Here is a 20116-nt window from a genome sequence, read left to right as displayed (position 1 = left end):
TGGCTTACAGCTGTAATCGCTCTTTGGTTTGTGTGCAGTTCCGTGTGTGTATGCGTGCGGCTGCACGGACTAACCTCATGACCAGAGATTTGACCATGCAGAACTCAGGGCCTCACTTAAGAATAGCAAACTCAGTGAAATGCGATATCCTCTTATAGAACAGAAAAGAGCATACAGTATGCACTGGCTTCTATTATTTATAGTGGTGTGCATTAGCAAAAGCACTTGAGTTCCAACTATAATTTGGTTACATCACTTCACATAATGCACAGATATAGTATATAGTGGGTTACGTCCTGAAAACCTCACATCAGGTATAGATGATATAATGAGCCTAGTACATGTGAGAAATTGCTTACATGCAGCATTACTTAATTTCCTGGGTGGACAAAAACACCTCAATATAGCTAGATTTTCATAGATTTTCAAAATAATTATCAGTAACTCAGGTGTTTTTTTCTCTTCAGTATCTTTGCATTACGGACTCTCTCCACTCTGATCCCAGGTCAGTGAGGATGGTGGCAAACTTGAAGGTTTGGACGTGAAGGGGCTTGCAGCTCTCACAGCCGACACTGTCATCCTCAACATCAACAGCAGACTGGCAGAAAGGCCTGCAGGTACAAATGGCTGCTCACATACAGCACACACAGCACATAGAGCACAGTTATTTCCAGTAAGAGGGACTTTCTATATGTTCTCTGTCTACTTCTGCTTTCTTGGAGTGCTGTGGCTCTTTGCCAGTATGTTTTCTTCATGTTGCAAACGTTGCCTGTGCCATTTGAGCAAAAACGGAAAACACATTGAATCAGATAACAGAAGTGTGGAAACACCTCATAAATCATTTATTTCTTGATGCTGGAATAGTCCCCAAGGCGGATGTTCTGTCCCAATTGTCTCTCCCCCTGTTCCACACCTCATGTTGTTGTCCATGTGTAATAGTGTGTCTATATTTAGTTTCAAGCAGAACTTTTGTTTTAGGGAAGTAGACGCGAAGACACCGTTTTTTTGGGTGAAGCTCTAGTCTTGGTGCAAGTTTGATAAGGTCTGGTGCACGTAGAAGCTATTTCATAATTCAGAACTATTTTACAAAGTTTTGTTTCTGGACACTTGGCCGATCTTTTTCTGGTACACCTTTTTTATAAAATAGTTTAAATGTTGTGCAGCCTGAAAACATCTACAGACCAAAATAGAAACACAGTGCATTTTTTTTATTGCTGGAAATAGAAATTAAACCTTTATGAGAACGCTGAGCCGCCCACATTTTCTTCAGATATGCACGTTGCTTTCGGTTTGAACACTCTTATACTTGACAGAAATATGTGTGAACACTTTAATGACTCCTGTGATGGTAGTAGGTGAAGAGAAGCAACCATAGTATGCAGCGGTCATGCCGTTTTTATGACCCTTTGTGCTTTCAGAGGGGGCTCGTGAGGAGGTGGTGCGGTTCTTCCAGAGGCTGGATGAGGACAGAAAGTGTGGCACAGGAGAAAGTCCAGGGTGGCTGCTCTTAAAGTCCCTTCTGCTGCTGACAGCTGACAGCTCAGTGAGTTATAACTAACACTTAGAGTTACAATTAAGTGACTTTTAACTATAAGGTCTCTACAATATCACCTGATCACTGCTGGTTAATTGACAACCTTTTTTGAATTTAAATTGAGTTACATTCTTCTCGATACATGCAAATTTCCATAACTAGGATAACATGAGTTATTAATAGTGTTACACCTGTAAATACTACTTTCAAAGATAAAAACTTGATCTCCTCAATTTCTTTCACTTAAAATTGTCCTAATTAAATTGGTGTGTGTGTGTGTGTGTGTGTGTGTGTGTGTGTGTGTGTGTGTGTGTGTGTGTGTGTGTGTGTGTGTGTGTGTGTGTGTGTGTGTGTGTGTGTGTGTGTGTGTGTGTGTGTGTGTGTGTGTGTGTGTGTGTGTGTGTGTGTGTGTGTGTGTAGGATATTTTGTCCTGTGTAACTCCAGGGCTCCCCGTTGCTTTGGTGAAATGTATGTACCTGCTAGTGTGCCTTCCAGCTAAAAAGGAGAACACGGACATAGAAGAGACCTTTCAGGAGCCACTGACACAGGTCATTTGAGGCAATATCCTCTTTTTACTTTTTTGTTTTCTCTGTACATTTTTTCTCCACATCATGCAAGTTCTCTGTGTCCACCCTCTGTGCTGCTTCAATTATTTTCCATTCGCCTTTGTTTACACTGTCCACCTCTTCACCCTGCTTTTTTACAGGTTCTCCTGCAGCTCTGTAGGCAGCCAGTCAATGTGGAGAGACTGGTGGAGACTCAGGAACTACAGTGTCTCATCATTGGCCTCACATCACTATGGGATCAGACCAGCGCCCCCTGGAGGCACCAGGCCTCCTGCATCCTCAAGGCAGTCTCTGCTGCAGCGACAAGCAACACTGTCCCGAGCATGCTAGGTGAAGTAAACCAGTTGAGACTCTTTATAATAATATTTCTGTTAAGCTTATAGTAATTTCATGGTTATATTTCCTGTTAAATTGAACTCTTTTTTTCATCATTTGAAGATGAAAAAAGCCAAAAAAAGATTGAGAACCACACATTAAGTGGATAATTTGATTTAGTTTCTAGTTATTTTGTCAGAGAGATATTTTTATGTAATAATTTGATTATACAGAGACACATGATCACACACCCCAGCAATAGATGTTTCACATGATCCATTAGCACAGTTGATTCACTTAAATGAATTATCCAAATGTTTTGTTAGTTTGCTTGGATTTATTTTGGACATCAAATTACTTCAGCTACAGACTATAGTTCCTTCCTATATCATTAATAAGAAATAGATATATATACATATTTAATCATTGGTCTTTTTCAAACATGGGTCAAGACAGATTAAAAGTGAAGGATTTTATTCAACCATGTAGCGTATCATTTCTGAAACATTACTTGTTTGTGGTGATCCATTTCTTGAATCAAAATCATGTGCTCGGATGCTCTGTTGATCTCACAGCTGTTACGTCTTCACTTACCGAGAACACATTTTTCCGCATTAGGCAAGAACTGTGTGCGTATCTGCATCCAGAACCTGTTGCATATCAGTGCTGACGTCTCAGGACCGCTGCTGGCCGAAGTGGCTGTGGCTGTGTTTAGCTTCATCAGAGACACCTATGACCTCAATGCAGCCCTCTTCGTCGAGTTTGACACAAACGGCGGCTACCAGGCCCTTGAGAACGTCCTAAAACGGTGAGATAAAAGGACACAAACAGAAAAATAATGAAACATCTATATGATTTCCTGAATAGCAGTCTGCTTTAGAAAGGACATTTGTTTGAAGAGAAATGAAAAGGCATCAAAAGAATTTGACTTTTGTCTCATTGGTCTTTTTTTTAACATAGGAGTAAATAGGCATTTGAGAAACTAAGTGGAATTTCCCTTTGTAAATATACAGCCCCTTCAAAAGGTGCTCTAATAATTACAATTCATGTAGATGTACTTTTTCTGCTCTTATAATCAGTACCCAGAAATCTTTATCTCTCTCTGCTATTCATTTACCTTTACCTTTTTTAAACTTTTTTTTATTATTGCACCATCATAAGCTGTGAGGAAGGCGTGTCCGCGGATCATTTTCAGCCTGTGGAGGAGTTGCTGACTCTCATTGCATCTTTCACCCTGCTTGGAAAAACAGAGCTGAAAGTGGCTCTATGTGTCACCAATCCCCAGCCTGCAAGCTTCAAGTTTGATCCACCACTTACCAAAGGTAGGTTAAGTTTTTAAACATAAGTTCAGCATTGTTTGTCTCTGGCTTACACTCCCTAATTATCTCTTAACATTTTATTGGACCATGAGGATAAACTCTGAACCATCCCTTTTCAAAAGCACACTCCAAACCATCTAATTATTACCTTTGCATGGCTCAGCAAAGATGGGCGTGTGGAGGGGAATGGGCCCCCCCAAATGACCACACAGTTCATCCCTGCTTTGCACTTTAGCCCTCATACAATCCACACGAATTGCACCACCCCCTTTTCCCTTTCCTTAATTTCCCACACAACCTAACTCCCCACTCCGCCACCGCTACCCCGCTGCAGTGCACAACAACCCTCACGTTAACAGGGAGCTGAGGTGATTATGTCTGGGATGATGAAGTGGAGGCTTTCCCTCTAACTCTGTTAGGATGCCCAACATCCATTCACCACTGGCCTACAGCAACCAGCCATCTATCATAGGCGCACACACATTCCATCCAACACTCATAAAGAGAGTGTCCATAATAAACACACACGTACCCATCCAAACATGCATGCAGACACACGCTCATACTCAGGACACATCTATCATATTGAGGAGTAGAAAGCGTTCTACATGAGCGTCCAGGGATTTTTTTGTGCAGATCTTATTTGAATGTGAAGCAATTTTGATTAAATGTGAGAATCCTCTTCCAAACCAGGTATATATTTATTCACAACAAAACCTTAGTGTCCTTTGGTGTCCAAATCTAATACCCTCTCTAAATATTTTTGACAATGTAGCTAAGAAACTATATCAAGGCAGATTAAGCTACTTACCTTTGCCTTCATGCATGTTATGTTCTTTGTTCAATCAATCTATGTATGTATAACTCAATTGGCTTATGGGATTCAGCATGTACTGTTTGTTAAAGGTTGTTTGTAATTTATTAGGTTTCCCTTTTCTATGAAATTGACTGACTGACCTTGCCAGAGCAGAATCAGATCAAATTGAGCTTTAAATTCAAAACATCGGCTGATATTGTTTTGCAGTACTGAATGTGATCCTCTTTCACTTCTGTAATTCAATAAACAAATATATAAACAATATTTTATTCCATCTGACCTGTTTTTAATTGCTCAAACTTTGATTGAAATTAAGTGTACTGACTTTTTTTCCCCTCATTTTCTACTTTACCTGTGTCTCCAGGCTCAGCAGTAAAGAACCTCCAGGCCTTCCACCTCTTGCAGGCCTCCCTGCTGCGTTCCCACGATTCTCTGCTGGGCTGCCAGCTTCTTCGCACCCTGCAGATGATATGGGAGAGGGATCCGGCCAATTTCTTCCTCTTGGAGTGGACTGTCCAGTCGATGGCCCAGGTGGCTACCTGTGTCTGGCAAAAACCAGCACCTGTCCAAAAGCGATTCTTTTCATTGCTGGAGATGGTATGATTTTTAATATTGACAGTTCAATCGTTGAGCGTGTTGCGTCTTTGATACATCATGCATATGGGTTCTGATTAAATGCTGGGTTTCCTTCCTTCCTTCCTTTTCTACAGGTGGTATTCAAGTTTAACTACATCCCCCATGAGACCTTGCGTGCACTGTTGGGTGTGCTGAAGCAGATTTGGGCTGGGACACTGGCTGGAGGGGTGGTGGGGATAGAGTTTGGAGTGGTGGCTCTTAAATGTTTTCACAGGTGAGCAGTGCTAGTTGGTAAAAAGAAATGTTCAGGATACTAGTTTTTCCAGACAAAATCTAAACTTTCTCCCAGTAGTACTGCAACAGCTTGGTTAGTTTAATCATTATGACAAATGTGTTAGATACAATTAAGTAGTTTCAGGTATAATACATAATACAATACAAAAATTCTATTTAAATCAATAACCAACAGCAAAGGTGGTGTCTGGTGAAAAGCTGCTTTGTTTGTACCTTTTTCTCCCCTCGATGTATGCTGAATAAGACTCGTCTCCTGTGATCTGTAGAATGACCGTGCACAGTGGCATGCTAGCGGAGGTGCTGAGTGACTGGGGTCTTCTGGAGCTGCTGCTCGGGGAGCTTCGTAGGAGAGCGAAGATCCTCAGGAAGGCTGGAGTTGTCTCCTCCTCTCAAATAAGTATGAACCGATTCAGTATGATTTTATATCATTTTTACATCAAATTCAGCTGCCAAATTTCAAATGCAAAACTGCTTCTTATTTCCTGACGATGTTGTGTTCTTAAGATCACCAGAACCTGCCGTCTGTGGAAGACAGTGAGAGACTGCTCACTACCTGTATGCTTCAAGTTGTGTCAACCCTTACTTTGCGTTCAATTAAAAACACAGGTACACAGATTCACTTCATTTCATGTCCGTTGAGTCCTTGCTCTGTGACCATCTGCAATAAATAGATGTTGAGGCCAGAAACTGATTTTGTATACTCAAGTTTTGCATGTGTGTTCCAGTTTCCGTGCGAGACCTTGGTATGGTTCCCTACATAAAGATCTTCTTGGATGAGGACCAGTATCGAGCTCCCACTTTGAGCATTTTGGAGCAGCTAGCTGAGATTAACCCAGAGGAGTTCATGAGTACAGCCATAGGAGCCATCTGCTCCTCAACACAGCAGGAACTTCGGTTGAAGTGGGACCTTTTGCAGGTACTTACACTTTGCATGCGCACAAACACATAGACAACAGCACACAAACCTCCTGAAACACAAAGTGCTCTCAGCTGAACTGAGAATGTAGTCTCCACTCTACATCAAATCATAACCAATTTTAATGCACTTAAAACATAATAAGCAAGTGAATTTATTTTCTTAGCGTGTGGGACCCTGATTACATTATGGACAAATGCAGATTGATTTGCTTAAACAGGTTTAGCTGTTAACTCTGGGCCAATTGGATTAGGCCAGCAGCTTTGTGCTGTGGCACTATGAAGATTACCACCTCTATCGGATCAGTGAATGGGACAGAGATCTGATTAAGCCTAACTAAGTTACACACCTACTGTATGTGTCCGTTTTTATAGATGGCAGCAAGAAGAGCACTTACTTGCAGATATTGTGTGTATTCAATGTGTGTGAGTGTTTGAGAGTGCTTGTTTGTACATGCATGGGGGGGTGTGTGTGTGTGTGTGTGTGTGTGTGTGTGTGTGTTTGCCACTTGCTTTAACCACGTTAGTACAAAGAACAATCAGATTGGGTACGACCTGGGTTGGCAAGTGTTGAGAGCCATTGTGATTACTCCAGTTTCAGTTAATCACATTTCCCTCTGCGTTCTGCCTCACACATTACCTACCTGATGGATTAGCCCTTTAAATTGAATAAACCTAATGTTATTTTGTTCACCTCCGAAAACTAGTTACCAGAAATGATTTATGATATATCTGTGTGTTTCATCAATTTTTCATGACATGGTTTTAATTGACTAGAGAGGTGCTTTTAAAAGCTGGGACTTTGGGCAAAGCTAAGTGTCTATCAAAATACTTTGCAGTCTTGTATAGTGAACAGAATCTGCTTTGTCACGTGTATGATTAGGTTTGAGTGTGTGATGATTCCATTTGTTAATTGTCCAAATGGTCTGTCTGACTGCTCTCTTGTGTCTTTCAGTCGGTGCTGAAGGTACTGGAGAACCCCAACAGTTGGGACGCCTTCAGGAGAGCAGGGGGCTTCACAGGACTGCTGTCTCTGGTGATCGACATGGAAGGAGCTCTGTCCGACCCTCCACAAGGAGAAGTGTGGAAGTCCTTGGAGCATCAGCCGCTGCTGGACCTACTCCTCCTTGCTCTGCACATCATGGCGTTGGCTGTGCATCTTCACACAGTCAATGCACACCATTTTGAAACTGGCGGCTTTTACGAAAGGCTGGCAGATGCCCTGCTCCAGCTCGGCTGCTTCCACACCGAAAGCCACGAGGCTGAGAAGTGGAATGGAGAGGAGGGTTTCTGTCCCAAGACTGCCGTGGACAACCAGTCTCCTGGAAAGAGCTTCCACCAGTTTGTTGAGTTGGCAGAGGCTGCTGAAGCTTCCTCCTCTTCCTCCACCACGCTGCAGCACAATCTGCCTGTTACTCTTCGGACATGTATAAAGCTGCTCTCCTATCTTGACCAGTTTGCCGCAGGGGCTTACTCTTCTCAGGAGTTAAACTTGGGACTAGAGCCCGAGGACGGGTCTGATACAGATAAAGAGAAATTAAATGGACCAGCGGGACATGAAGGAGTGTGTTCTGGGTCCCCTCCCCTCAGCTCTGGATCAGGCCCACAGTCAGTACCGGACACACAGGGAGGATACAGAAGCACAGCACCTAGTATTTCGACAGTCTGCTCAGAGTCTCCGCACAGGTGGATATTTCTAACCATTTGAAGGGGGAAAACAGCTTTCTTTCTCTACATTCAAATCTAAAGAGTCTATGTGTTATTTCACAAGTATCAACCCATATTGTTCTTTCTTTTGTGTTTTTGCTTGGCCAACAGTAGGTTCACATGTGATCATGTTATTCTTCATCCAGGAGCAATCCGAGTTATAATGACTCTCCTTCCAGCGGTGTTTACTCCAACGGACCCCCAGGTACCTTTCTACACTGAACACATCGCATTCTCTAATGTTATATACTTGTTTAATACACAGCATGAGACAAATTTCTTTCCCCTCTTTCCCAGCTCTCTATGGAGGTCCAGTTTTCACTGGCACACCGAGTCCAGGCCATGGTCAAACCTGAGCGAAACCGCCAGATATTGTGCGAGGGTGGGCTGGTATCCACACTCCTGGCCCACTGTCAGAGCATGTTGCTGACTCCAAACCACCCTTTGCATATACCCATCACACGTATCTTGGAAAAGCTCTCCTCCCAGTCCATCACACATTCAGACTTCAGGTCAGACATACTCTGTCTCTGAGGTTCAAAGACATTAATTTCTGACAGCAATGTGGACGATAAAACACCTTTATTTTTCCTTCCTCAGAAAGTTCTTGTGTTTAGGAGATCCTCTTATGTGCCTGGCAGACAAAACAGCAATGCAGTCACCACCAGTTCCCGCATCAAATGGTATGGATTTTTTTTGTTGGGGGGTGACTGTACTTATGTTAACTTTGTACAAAATCCAGATGAGCTTTAATTTGGTCTTTCCAACACAAACATGAAGCATATCAAACACTTAATTATTTTGGTTTTATTTGAACCAGGTACAGAGTGCGACCCCCCTGCGGGATCTTCGGTGAAGACCCTGAAGCGGACCTTCAGCTTGTTAAAGTCCGCAGCTCTCTGTGAATCCTCTGTTGGCTCTGCAATCCCTGTCCATCAGATTATTAATCTGGTTTCCATGACGTCACCTCGCACCTACAGACCGCACCGGGTGTCCTCCTCACCGGCCTTCGTAGAGTTTGACATGAGTGAGAGTGGATATGGGTGAGTACGGTTTTACTGGGTTTTTGTGTTGTATTGTTTTCCCAATCAAAAGTGTGACTAGATGACTTGATAAAACTTGTTGTTGTAACAGGAAAGAAAAACAGGATGCATATAATCATGTAAAAGATGCTCATCAAGAGAGTATTACTGTCAATATAATATTAAAATAAGTGAATCAGTGAATCACTCATTTTTTTGGCATCTGACGGTCTGCTTTGCAGCTGCCTTTTCCTGCCTTCCCTGGCTACAGTGAAAGGAGTGACTGCTGATTCAATCTCAACAGGCGGAATTGGAGGAGGCGAGTGATGAGGCTAGAAATGTTTGATACTGTCCAATTTTTTTAATGACTCTGAATAGAATGTCTAATCATCTCCATTTTAATGTTTTAGACTGCCGGGGTTTCCCCCCTGCAGCTGGTCTCTCATTTTCCTGCTGGTTCCAGATCAACAGGTTCAGTTCAGCCTGTGATTCACACCCAATCCGTCTCTTGTCGGTGGTTCGCCACATGTCGCGGACTGAACAACAGTACATCTGCCTGTCAATCTCCTTCTCAGCCTACGATGGCTGTCTGGTCATCTCCACGGAGGAGGAGGCATTTACATACCTGGGTAAGATCTGTTAAAGTTGAATCAATGTTTGGTGCTGCACTTAAAATAACATTTGTTGAACTTTCCGAGCTTTCTTTCTAGATTTTCTCATGAACTGACGTTTCTTATCAATTGTGTTTAAAGTTGGACTGCACAATAGTTACATGACGACATGACTAAATGTCTCTCTCCATTTCTGTGATGTAAGACATGATGGAGCCAGAAGTTTGCACTCCCACTTCTCTGCCTGCATCGCTGAGGCTGCGCTGCTCCAGCATGCTGGTCCCAGGTCAGTGGCACCACCTGGCTGTGGTCATGGCCAAGGACGTGAAGAAGAGCTGTCTGATCACCGCCTACTTCAACGGCAAGGCGCTGGGCACAGGAAAGGTATGACAGGAGAAGAGAGTCTCAGAAGCTCATAATTAAAACAACATTTACAGTACATATCCATGTATCATAGACACTTTCTTAATCAGAAAAAATAATGCCTGTGCATTTTCTGTCAGATGAAGTATATACAGCCCTTCCCTGGTCAGTATATCTCCATGGACCCGACAGCTGTGATTGATGTGTGCGGACTGATAGGAACACCACCTCTCTGGAAGCAGCATGCTGCTCTTGTGTGGCGAGTGGGTCCCTCTTACCTTTTTGAAGAGGCTCTGAGCTCTGAGGCAATGGGTCACATATACACACAAGGCACTGCCTACCTTGGAAACTTCCAGGCTCTGCGCAATCCAGGTGAGTCAGAAGATCTGATGGCAAGAATTTCACAGAATGTCTTTTTGATTACGGCCTTTGATGCAGATGCGTGCTGAATCTGAATCTGTAAGATGTGATCCTAGCATTACATTTCTCTTTAGATTCTTTATTGATATAATTTAGGTTGGAGCCGTGCCCATTGCATGCATACATCAATTTGTCTGATACTGTGTTTTGATATAGAAGCACAGTATAACATGAAGACTAGTATATTGACATAGACATTGAAATATTTTGTAGCTACTAGATTTATTGCACTCTAATGGTAACACGTGGCTCAGAGTCTGTCTTGTTTAACCTAGTTCTTTTGACTTGTAAATTCTGCTTTACTGACCTCTGTTTTCTTACCTCTCTGTTTTTTTCCAGGCCATACACCAGATGCAGAGTCTCTTCCTCTCAGGCTGGTTCCTGAGGAGAGGATCTCATTTGGTATCAACCCAGCAATCTCTACACTAACAACTGTTGTGCAGATCAGAGAGAATTACAACGAGGTGGACTGCAGACTGATCGCTAAAGAGGTAAGGTGATGCTTTGCACCTATTTGTATGTTGTTTTTGTTCAGAGTAGCAATCAATTTGTCAAATTACAGATGGGGATAACGTCGCGCGATCACTCCACGCCCGTGTTCCTTGCTCGAAACATTAGCCAGCACCTGAGTGGTACAGCTCGCACGATTGGAGCAGCGCTGGTGGGACATTTTGGTAAATTAAATATTATTTTAAAACATTTTTTTTCTGCTTTGGTCAAATCTTGCACCGCACGTTTGCCAAGCTCCTCGCTTCTTCCTTCCAGGTGTGCGTATGTTCAGTCCCAGCAGTGCATCCAATGGTTTCCTCTGTGTTGGTGGGCCCACGGTTGTTCTCAGTCTGGTTGCAATGGCTCCAGATGACGGCTCTTTGTATGCAGCTGTTAAAGTTCTTGCTTCTGTGCTGGAGACCAACTGTGCCATGCAAGAGGAAATGAACCGCATCAACGGATATAAGGTCTGTGGAAGCATGTGTTAAATCAACAGAGCAGCTACACATTGTAAATCAACACATCAAAATCTGTTGACTTACTGTTCTTGTGTCATTCTCTTTCTTTGTAGCTGTTAGCTTTCCTGCTGAAGATGAAGAGAAGTCTTGTCAGCCACAGAACCCTTCAGTTGGTTCTGTATCTCTCGAGTTCTGTGGACCTGAACTCTGGCTCTGGTTGCCTAAAAAACACACCGGCTTTCCAAGCTCTGCTGTGTGACCTCGAGGTAAGCATCCACGTTTTAGCATAGAAGTTCAGTGGATGTAGGTACTGGAGTTTTATTATTTCATGTCCAGACAATATTTATTTGGAAATATTTTCATTGCATCTGGTTTATTGTTAGAGTTCTATTGCTGTCTCATTGTGCCGTGTTTTCAGGTGTGGCAGAACACATCAGAGAATCTGGACCTTTCTGTTCTAAACCACTTCACTGAAATCCTGAAATCCTCAAGGTAAATTCCACAGCAATCAGCATGTGGACAGACCACAGATAATATGCTGTTGCTGTAATCTAATGGCTTAAAAAGTTATGTAACACAACAACACAAAGAGGCTCTTGTTCAGGACTGAAGGCCGACTGAATCGACTGTTCTGTCTAAATCTGCAGCAGCCTGTCATCAATATCACAGAACTGTGCGACAGAAATAGTCACAGGAACGTTCAACAGAATCAGTCACAGAGGCTGAAGAGAAGAGCGTGACTGAACATGTGCATGGATTCCTGGATTAAATTATCTGTCTGTGGGAACAGACTGTGATTGATATTAATGCTGTTTTTCTCTCTGTATCCCTCAACAGTGATGGCAGGAATGCAGCAGTCATGCACACTATAGGCCTGCTACCAAAGCTGCTATTCCAGCTTTCTGATTCCACTGTGACTTTTAAGAAGGTTAAGATCATTTCCTGTGTCATCACATCCCTGCTCAAAGCTCACTTCACCCCCCTGGACATGTGCAGGTACAGTCTGGGAATGCAAACTCTGTCTGTCTGTCTGTCCGTCTGTCTGTCCGTCTGTCCGTCCGTCCGTCCGTCCGTCCGTGTGTGTGTGTGTGTGTGTGTGTGTGTGTGTGTGTCATATGCTTAATGTCATACAGTTTTCACATAAAGATATCAGTTTAATATAATTTTTTGAAATATGTCCTTCTGTTTGGTCAGACTTGGGCTCTTTCTCGTGTACACACTCCCTCCTCTTAGTGACCTGACTGAAGGGAAAGAAATATCTGACAGCAATCTTTCACAGGATACACCAGGTACAGCATATTACACACAACCACGAACTTATGCAGTACATTATATGTCTAATTGATGACACGTTTTTGTGGTTACTGAACCCAGACATGTTCTGTCTGTGCTGTAGCTCAGAGTTCTTGTCCGGCAAGCCTCATCTGGATTCGCAACCAGCTTTTACTTGCACTTTTTGAAATCCTCAACTCAGACAGCCTCCTAAACAATGAGTGAGTAGAATCTGTCACAATTTCCCTTCAAAAACTGGAACATAGACATATTTTCCTAGGCCATAACGTCATGGCAGAGGCTGAATTAATCTGCCATGTTCCTATTTCCCACTAGTCAACAGAAGACAGCGTTTGATTCCCTTGGCAGCGATTGGTTTCTGCTCTTCCTTCAGCCCCACCTTCACCCTTCTACCTTGAAACTGGGTCTCATGCTGCTAACTCACTTTCTGTCCAATCGGGACCAGCAGGACAGCTTCAGGGAGGGTGTGGTCCCAGGAACACTTATTGATGGCATGGAGGAACCCGTTGCTGTCATGGGTAAAGTTAAATGAATTCTCACAGTGAAGCGGGGAAATAATTCAATGTAGTTTTGCTTTTTTTTGTCATGATATTTTACATAACACTGGCATGTAAATTGATTTTAACTAGGTAATAATGTATTGTATTGTATTTAAATTTTAATTTAAGTAATGTTTTGGATTTTTGTGTCACATCTCAACACAGGTTAACATGCGCTTCAGTGTAATGGATCTATCTTTAGCATCCGTACACCTCAGTATTTTTATATTGAAATTTTAGTTTTAGTAATTTATTTTAGACTGAACATCATATTATGAGTGTCTTACTTTAATCCCAAATCAACTTCTATAATTTTTTCCCTCTCCTTGTCTCCAGACAACCTTCGAGCCCATTCTTGGTCTTATGAGTGCCCCAACACTGCGTGTCGAGGCTTTGATGTTCTGCAGGAGCTGCTGACCAGACACACTCACCTGCCTCAGGTCTATGAAGCTCTGGCAGCTTTGCTGCTGGGGAAAGACAACATTGACGCTGCGGATGGAAAGGTGGGTTATTTCAAATTTTTTAAATAAATAGAATAATTTTCTTCCTAGTCATAATGCTCTTATCATGTGTCATTTACAGGTGCATTTGGATGATATCCTACAGTCACTGATCGACAGCCAAGCAGACACTCCTGCTCAGCAGCTCTGTGTTGAAGCTGCTACAATACTGCTGGAATTAGTCAAACTCGTCATTACACGGGTAAGAAAGTAGTTGCCTAGCATTTTTTCAGGATTTTTCTTTGACCACAAATTGGTCACGTGTAACACATTTTCCTTTCCAGCCTATCCCTCCAAAGAAGGACACACCAGGCACTGATGCATCCTGGGAGCTGAAGCTTCCAGCAAGTTTGATGCAGTTCCTTTGTCTTATCCATAGCCTTCAGCCCAGAGACCCACTGTGGTCGTCTCCAGACTTCCTCTATGCACTCGCTGGAGTTGTGTATCCTCTGGACAGTTCAGAGGTTTGTATGTTACTCCGTATTCATAAAGCCTTTTTCAGTTCAAATCTCTGGTCTGATTCACTGGTGTGGTCGCTTCTTTCAGACTGTCGCTGAGCCTTGTTTGATGAGTGATGGTGAGGAAACATTCAAGAGTTATCAAACCACGAAGCCAGTGTGCGACTTCATCCGAATACTGCTAATGGACAATCTGATTAATATTTCGGCCAACGCCAGCACATATCCTCCTTTTCTGCTGCTGGAGGTGAATGCATATGCACATAAACACAAGAAATCTTTCATATTGTATACCTCACAGATATAACACTATTTATATCTACATATAAATAGTTATTATAAATACATTATTGTAGATATTATTGCCAATAGTCCTCTACCACTGATGAGGCTCTTCAATATAATACTGCAAAACTCTCATTTGTCCAGTAGGTGTCACTCTTTGCTCAGTTAAAAAAGATGAGGCAGAGCTGTGGCGATGTTGATAAAAATCATTCACCATTAGGATGGATTGAAAACCAGTAGGCCAAGAAATACAGGTTTCTGTAATGGTCTTTTCTGTGAGACACACATGCACGCACTCACACAGTTGCATTATTTGCTTACCAATAAACTATATCAATGTTGCAGTTTTCCCCTGATGGTGCATCGCTGGAACAGAGGCAGAGTTTCCAGACTGAGCTGCTGGAGTTGATGATGGACATCATCCGCATGCTCAGCCAGGTGGAGGAAAACAACACTCATCTCAACTCACAAGGTAGAATTCCACTCACAAGCCTGACCTTGTCCTTGCATGAAAGTCTCTCATCTGAATACTGAACATTTTCAATGTATCTCTCAGACTCCAATCAGAGGCCTGAAGGACACAGGAGCACGTTGGTGGAGAACGTGGTTCTGTTTAGTAAGACTCTGCTGCAGAAACTTTACAGTGGAACCTTCTTGGGAGACTCTGAGAGTTTGCTCAACTTCCTCGCAGATCAGATCGTGGTGGTGAGATGAACACATGGACACCTCATATCAATAATTATATATAGTTATATATGATATATATTTAATTAATTAATATGGAAAACATTTTTTCACCGAAAACATTTAAAATTCCTGCAAACTGCACATTTCTGTTTATCTGTAAATTGAAGTGGAGTGTAGTCCTTAGGAAGCTCTGGATTATCTGGGAAATGTAAAAGCTGCCCACAGGTCATAAAACAAATTATTTCAACTTAATACTTACTGATAACACATATAATTGACATATATTTCTAGGCTCTGGAGAAAGGCCAATCTCAGAAAGAGAAGACGGTGTCAGCCCTCTACTCGTGCACCAATGAAGTTGTGCTTCATTTCTTGTCTCAACCGCGCCATTCCAAAGAAGAAAAGCAAGGTGTCATTCGGGCCTTACAGACCTTCATGGAACGCTGGGATGTTGTCATGGCAACTTACAACGCAAATGTGAACTTCATCACATGCCTTCTTCATTGTCTGTTACTGATACGATCTGGCAGGTAATATTGAAACCAAACAGACAAATATGTAGCTGAAAACAGCATTCATTTTTAATTCACTCGATCACACTTGTGTCGTAGCTACCCGGAAGGTTTTGGATGTCTGGTGCAAAAAGTGCACAATAGGACGGCGTCATCCCGCCTGTTTCCTACCAAAGCCAGACCTTCTGCATACCTCAGCAACAAAGCCGACAGCCCCACAGGTATGATGGCCAGGGTGCGAGGTTCGTTTACAGCCATTCTTTGTAGATATTCGAAGTCTATGGAGATTCACTGGGTCACGAGTTCAGAACAAATTTGCCTGTTTGTACAGATGACGGAGAACTAGTGTCGTTGGCGGAGACCTGCTGGTCAAAGGTCATGGCGGAGAGGCAACACACGCTTGAAGAAACCTATAAGATTGAGATCTCAGCTACACACAGAGCGGAGATTGGGTCTGTCAGCATGGCTGATATCAGTCCCCTCTGGGAGGAGATGGCACATAAAGCCTGGCTGCTACACACAGGTTACCTCTATACCAATACCTGCAGAAGGACGGAATGTCTGAATGTGGGGCCCAAATGTTTTTGACATTTAAGTTTTTTCTTGTCTTTACAACATTTTCTTAGAGTCTCAGAAGAAGAGGGTGGCCAGCAGCTCTCAGAGGAAGTTTGATATGATCAGCAGTGCTGTTCGCTCAGCTCTGGGCAGACCAAGCAAAGAGTCAGTAACAGTACAGGTAAATACAATACCCGTGTTACTTCAGTGTTTGGTTCTTTGGCACCGGACATGAATCCCAGAGTGCTGAGCCCAAACACTCATCCCAAAGTCACTGCTGTGTTTGTGCTGTGGGCCGTCCAGCCCTGTGGGGGTGTTTGATTATTTCTTTAAATGGATTTGGATTATCACAGCTGATTGCCCCTGAGTGGGCATAGTAATTGATATCTGTTAGGCCTATCCATGGGAACACTCGCTACAACACTCTGTTTGCGGCTGAAGGTTAAAGACGCGTTTATTGTTGTTTTTCCCCCCGAAACACGTGGCCCACATCATTAGTTCCCCCACAATGCTTAAGACGTCGAGCCATCTGGAGCAGGGAGCGGGGACATATTACTCAGGCACACAGGCATGAAATTACCGCGTCTGTGTGTCTGTCTCACCTCCACAAAGTGCATGTGTATGTGTGTTCGCGTTTGCCCACAGAAACCGGGTTGGCAATTATATTGGTACCAATCAGATGAAAACATTATTCATTTGATGTTTTTCTTTATCATATCAGTCTTTGACAGGCTATCAGAGAGGGTGATGAATTGTTTTTTCCATCTGAGATGTAGGGAAGAAAAGGGGGGGACGTTTGCCTTCTCCCTCTCTGCAGTGTCGCACCACTGTGCTCTGAGTAGGTTGCAGCATCCCGCCAGTGTTAAAAAAAAAGAGGATATTCACATCTTCAGTAATGGTCAGCCAGTCTGCTCATTTAGCCATTCATCCTCATGAACAAACAAGTGAGTCATTAATTAATTTCTGGATCATCAACTTATGACCTTTATTTGGAAAGTCATGAGCTTATGTGGAGTCTCTTTTCAGTCACTGTATCCATAGTAATGCATTTTTATGGAGCACAGAGCATAGTTTGCAGGTCTCAGATATCTTACTTTTATAGAATGAAAAAGCCGACAGTAGGTAATGAATGAGAATGTAGAGACTGATAGACAGACTGTATCCTCAGTCAAGCTTCAGTAAAATCCTCCTAGAGATTTATTTCATCAGCGAATGCAGTTTCCATAATCATATCTGTGTCCTCATATTAGAAAGATAATTAACAGCACTAATGATCACGTTAAGTTCATTACACATTCAGTGCCAGCTCAGAATGAAGTTGACATTATGTTGCCTTATCATCAAAGGTGGCGTATTGTTGGGAAGTCATTAAAATGGAAATGAGTGTGATGTTCTGATGTTAATTGCGGAGGGAAGAGATGAGTTATGTATTTAATGCAACATTTAAAAAGCCAATGAGGTTCCTATCTGCTAAATAGGGTAATTAATGCTATATATTACTTATGTTTGTCCAAATGAAGGAATGAAATTAGCAGATGATGACGCCGACTTGCAGTTTATCTGTCGCAACACGGCTCTAGTTCGCAAACTTCATTATTACTCTTTTCTGTCTGTAATATTTATATAATCTGCCCTCAAATTGCTCCTTTATTTCTTTCTCTGCACAGCTCCTTATTCGAATAGGCAGTAACTCATTTAGAGAAACTGTTTTAATTCTCCAGAGAGCCTGTCAAAGTTTGTCTTCAACTTTTATGCATGGGTTTGTTTTTTTTCGATGCTGAATTTTTCGTATCCCTCGTCTAAAGGACGAAGCTGTTTAAAAAAAAATTGAACTTGAAATCGTTTATCGCATTTGCGGGGGTTATACCGTGTAAAATGCAGAATTATCATCTGTAAATAAGACTCGGTATAAAGAGTTACTGCATGTTCATTCAGTCAATTAAATGGTTTTCCTGGGTCAGCTGTAAGGATGGACACATGTTGTTTCACTAGTCTCTCAGCGAGCACTGCTGTGATGATGAGCTTAATGAAGCAGTTAACAGTCAGAATATGATCCCAGTGTGTCTGCTGAACATGAGCATCCTGCAGTGTCAACACGGCTCCGTTTGTGGTTTTTCTATTTTTTCTTTTCGTTTTCCCTTTTAATCGACACATGCTCACACACACACAATAAAGACCCACGCACACACTTACCTTGCCCTTGACTGTGGCGTGGCTCAGTGATATTAATGTTCATTTTAATCAGATCACACCAACAAATGATTACATTTCCAGACAGGGTTATTGTCACACTGCAGCCACTAGCTTATTTTGCCCAGTAGATGCAATTTAGAACAGATGTAATTTTATCAATGCATTGTAATTGCATGAGGAAACAACAATACCATTATGAATATACAATCTCTGTGAACATAATGTGTTGTGTGTGTACAATATAAGTTAGAGGATGAGCGATTGTGCAACCGGCTCTTTTCATTTGCACCCATCAGGTTACTCTCGTTTCTTTTGCAGGAGTTTCTGTCCTGGTTGGAGTCACATCGACACAGGGGCCACTGCATGTTTGAAAATATGAGAACAAACCACTTACAGGTATGACAGAAACGTTATGGTGAATATACGGCAACACATGTTATTAAAAAGCTAAAATTACATCTATAATAATTTTTTTTATCCTTCTATTATCTATTCCCTCCATCCCTGGGCCTTTTTCCTGCGGTCCAGTTGCAAGCCAGCGAGTGGGAGCGAGTGAGCTCTAAGTGGCTGCGTGTGGAAGCCGAGTTGCTGAGGGAGAGAGCTTTATTTGGACCTGGCCCAGGGGTGCTGCTTCGCCGAGACTGGGTGCAAGATGCTGCTGAAGGACCCAACCGGACCAGATCGCGCATCCGCAGAAAGACTCTGAGACGATCCAGACGGGTACAGCCTTTCAGTGTACAGCAGGGTCCAATTTAAAGTTCATAAAAAATATGCAGTCTAAACTTTTAACAATGCCATATGTGTACTACAGGTGCTAGACACACTGTGTCTCGGTTTAAGGACTGGCACATCTGAGGAGAACAAAAATCAAACAGATGGTGACACAGGTTAAGAAAAGTGTTGATTATTTAAAAAAAACTAATAACATTTAATCTTTCCACAATGTGGGTGTTGGATTTAAGGTAATTTGAAAAATATGTTTCCTTTGTAACAGAGCCCAAGATCTTGTTTGAAGTTGGCGCTGAAGCAAAGGAGGATGGAGCGGAGGGGGGGCAGGATTGTCTGACCTTCTTCCCTGTTCTAAATGAGACACCTGCTGTCACAGAGAGTCCAACTGAGCCCTTAACCCTGGAGCCCTGCTCCCATACTCAAGACTGCCCCGACATACGCATAATCCTGCAGGAGTTGCACCCCGGAGAGGAGGTACTGTAGCACTGTTGTTAGGCTGTGCTAAAAACAACATGCCTAAACACAAGCACAAGCCCCTCCACCCGACTAATATTCACAACCATAATTATCTGATGTAGACTGAGGGATTCCAATAGCCCAGCGCTGCTATCAGAATTTCATCTCTCCTCATTAGTGTAATGTTTTTATGTCTAGGCCCAGCTCAGCTCTTCTCATTCTTCCAGTGAGTTAAAAAAAACAAGGAACATGTTGACAGGGACCCTCCTCGCTCCGGCAACCAGCCGCGGCTTTTAATGTTTCTGACAGAAGTATTAATAAAAACAGTAGGAGGTGATGCAGGCTGTCTTACATCTGCTTAGTAAGTGTGTGTGTGATGTGTACTTGTGTGTCTTGTTGTCTTGCGGTGGTTCATTGTGAGTCCTGCTGAGCTTGCTGTCAAATGAACACAGTCATTAGCTCTGAAAAATGCACGCACGCACGCACACACACACGCACACAC

At 42.7% G+C, this 20116-nt stretch overlaps 1 protein-coding gene across 7 annotated transcripts in view; it reads left to right on the top strand.

The window, feature by feature from the left end:
* Nucleotides 1-20116, top strand: part of wdfy4 (WDFY family member 4) — a 40430-nt gene that overhangs the window by 3264 nt on the left and 17050 nt on the right. For 3 of the 7 annotated variants that reach the window (XM_035605887.2, XM_047334887.1, XM_035605891.2), the window contains 43 exons: nucleotides 506-617; nucleotides 1419-1543; nucleotides 1955-2083; nucleotides 2242-2431; nucleotides 3035-3224; nucleotides 3578-3738; nucleotides 4917-5149; nucleotides 5263-5402; nucleotides 5689-5819; nucleotides 5927-6028; nucleotides 6148-6338; nucleotides 7293-8023; nucleotides 8156-8249; nucleotides 8342-8556; nucleotides 8645-8727; nucleotides 8865-9087; nucleotides 9309-9385; nucleotides 9477-9695; nucleotides 9883-10061; nucleotides 10181-10412; nucleotides 10800-10951; nucleotides 11023-11134; nucleotides 11226-11416; nucleotides 11521-11673; nucleotides 11826-11899; nucleotides 12245-12403; nucleotides 12602-12696; nucleotides 12804-12900; nucleotides 13016-13218; nucleotides 13576-13742; nucleotides 13822-13941; nucleotides 14024-14203; nucleotides 14286-14444; nucleotides 14828-14954; nucleotides 15039-15187; nucleotides 15461-15699; nucleotides 15781-15923; nucleotides 16013-16204; nucleotides 16308-16417; nucleotides 18748-18825; nucleotides 18958-19149; nucleotides 19241-19316; nucleotides 19424-19632. In XM_035605887.2, the coding sequence (XP_035461780.2) occupies nucleotides 506-617; nucleotides 1419-1543; nucleotides 1955-2083; nucleotides 2242-2431; nucleotides 3035-3224; nucleotides 3578-3738; nucleotides 4917-5149; nucleotides 5263-5402; nucleotides 5689-5819; nucleotides 5927-6028; nucleotides 6148-6338; nucleotides 7293-8023; nucleotides 8156-8249; nucleotides 8342-8556; nucleotides 8645-8727; nucleotides 8865-9087; nucleotides 9309-9385; nucleotides 9477-9695; nucleotides 9883-10061; nucleotides 10181-10412; nucleotides 10800-10951; nucleotides 11023-11134; nucleotides 11226-11416; nucleotides 11521-11673; nucleotides 11826-11899; nucleotides 12245-12403; nucleotides 12602-12696; nucleotides 12804-12900; nucleotides 13016-13218; nucleotides 13576-13742; nucleotides 13822-13941; nucleotides 14024-14203; nucleotides 14286-14444; nucleotides 14828-14954; nucleotides 15039-15187; nucleotides 15461-15699; nucleotides 15781-15923; nucleotides 16013-16204; nucleotides 16308-16417; nucleotides 18748-18825; nucleotides 18958-19149; nucleotides 19241-19316; nucleotides 19424-19632 (7134 nt within the window). The remainder of the gene's footprint in view (nucleotides 1-505; nucleotides 618-1418; nucleotides 1544-1954; nucleotides 2084-2241; nucleotides 2432-3034; nucleotides 3225-3577; nucleotides 3739-4916; nucleotides 5150-5262; nucleotides 5403-5688; nucleotides 5820-5926; nucleotides 6029-6147; nucleotides 6339-7292; nucleotides 8024-8155; nucleotides 8250-8341; nucleotides 8557-8644; nucleotides 8728-8864; nucleotides 9088-9308; nucleotides 9386-9476; nucleotides 9696-9882; nucleotides 10062-10180; nucleotides 10413-10799; nucleotides 10952-11022; nucleotides 11135-11225; nucleotides 11417-11520; nucleotides 11674-11825; nucleotides 11900-12244; nucleotides 12404-12601; nucleotides 12697-12803; nucleotides 12901-13015; nucleotides 13219-13575; nucleotides 13743-13821; nucleotides 13942-14023; nucleotides 14204-14285; nucleotides 14445-14827; nucleotides 14955-15038; nucleotides 15188-15460; nucleotides 15700-15780; nucleotides 15924-16012; nucleotides 16205-16307; nucleotides 16418-18747; nucleotides 18826-18957; nucleotides 19150-19240; nucleotides 19317-19423; nucleotides 19633-20116) is intronic. The other 4 variants (XM_035605888.2, XM_035605893.2, XM_035605889.2 and 1 more) reach the window with 2 other exon arrangements.

This window comes from Scophthalmus maximus, chromosome 10 (genome assembly GCF_022379125.1).
Source record: "Scophthalmus maximus strain ysfricsl-2021 chromosome 10, ASM2237912v1, whole genome shotgun sequence".
In the NCBI taxonomy this organism is placed as follows: Eukaryota; Metazoa; Chordata; class Actinopteri; order Pleuronectiformes; family Scophthalmidae; genus Scophthalmus; species Scophthalmus maximus.
Note: the sequence above shows the minus strand (reverse complement) of the source record. Positions and strands in the feature narration are given on the sequence as shown.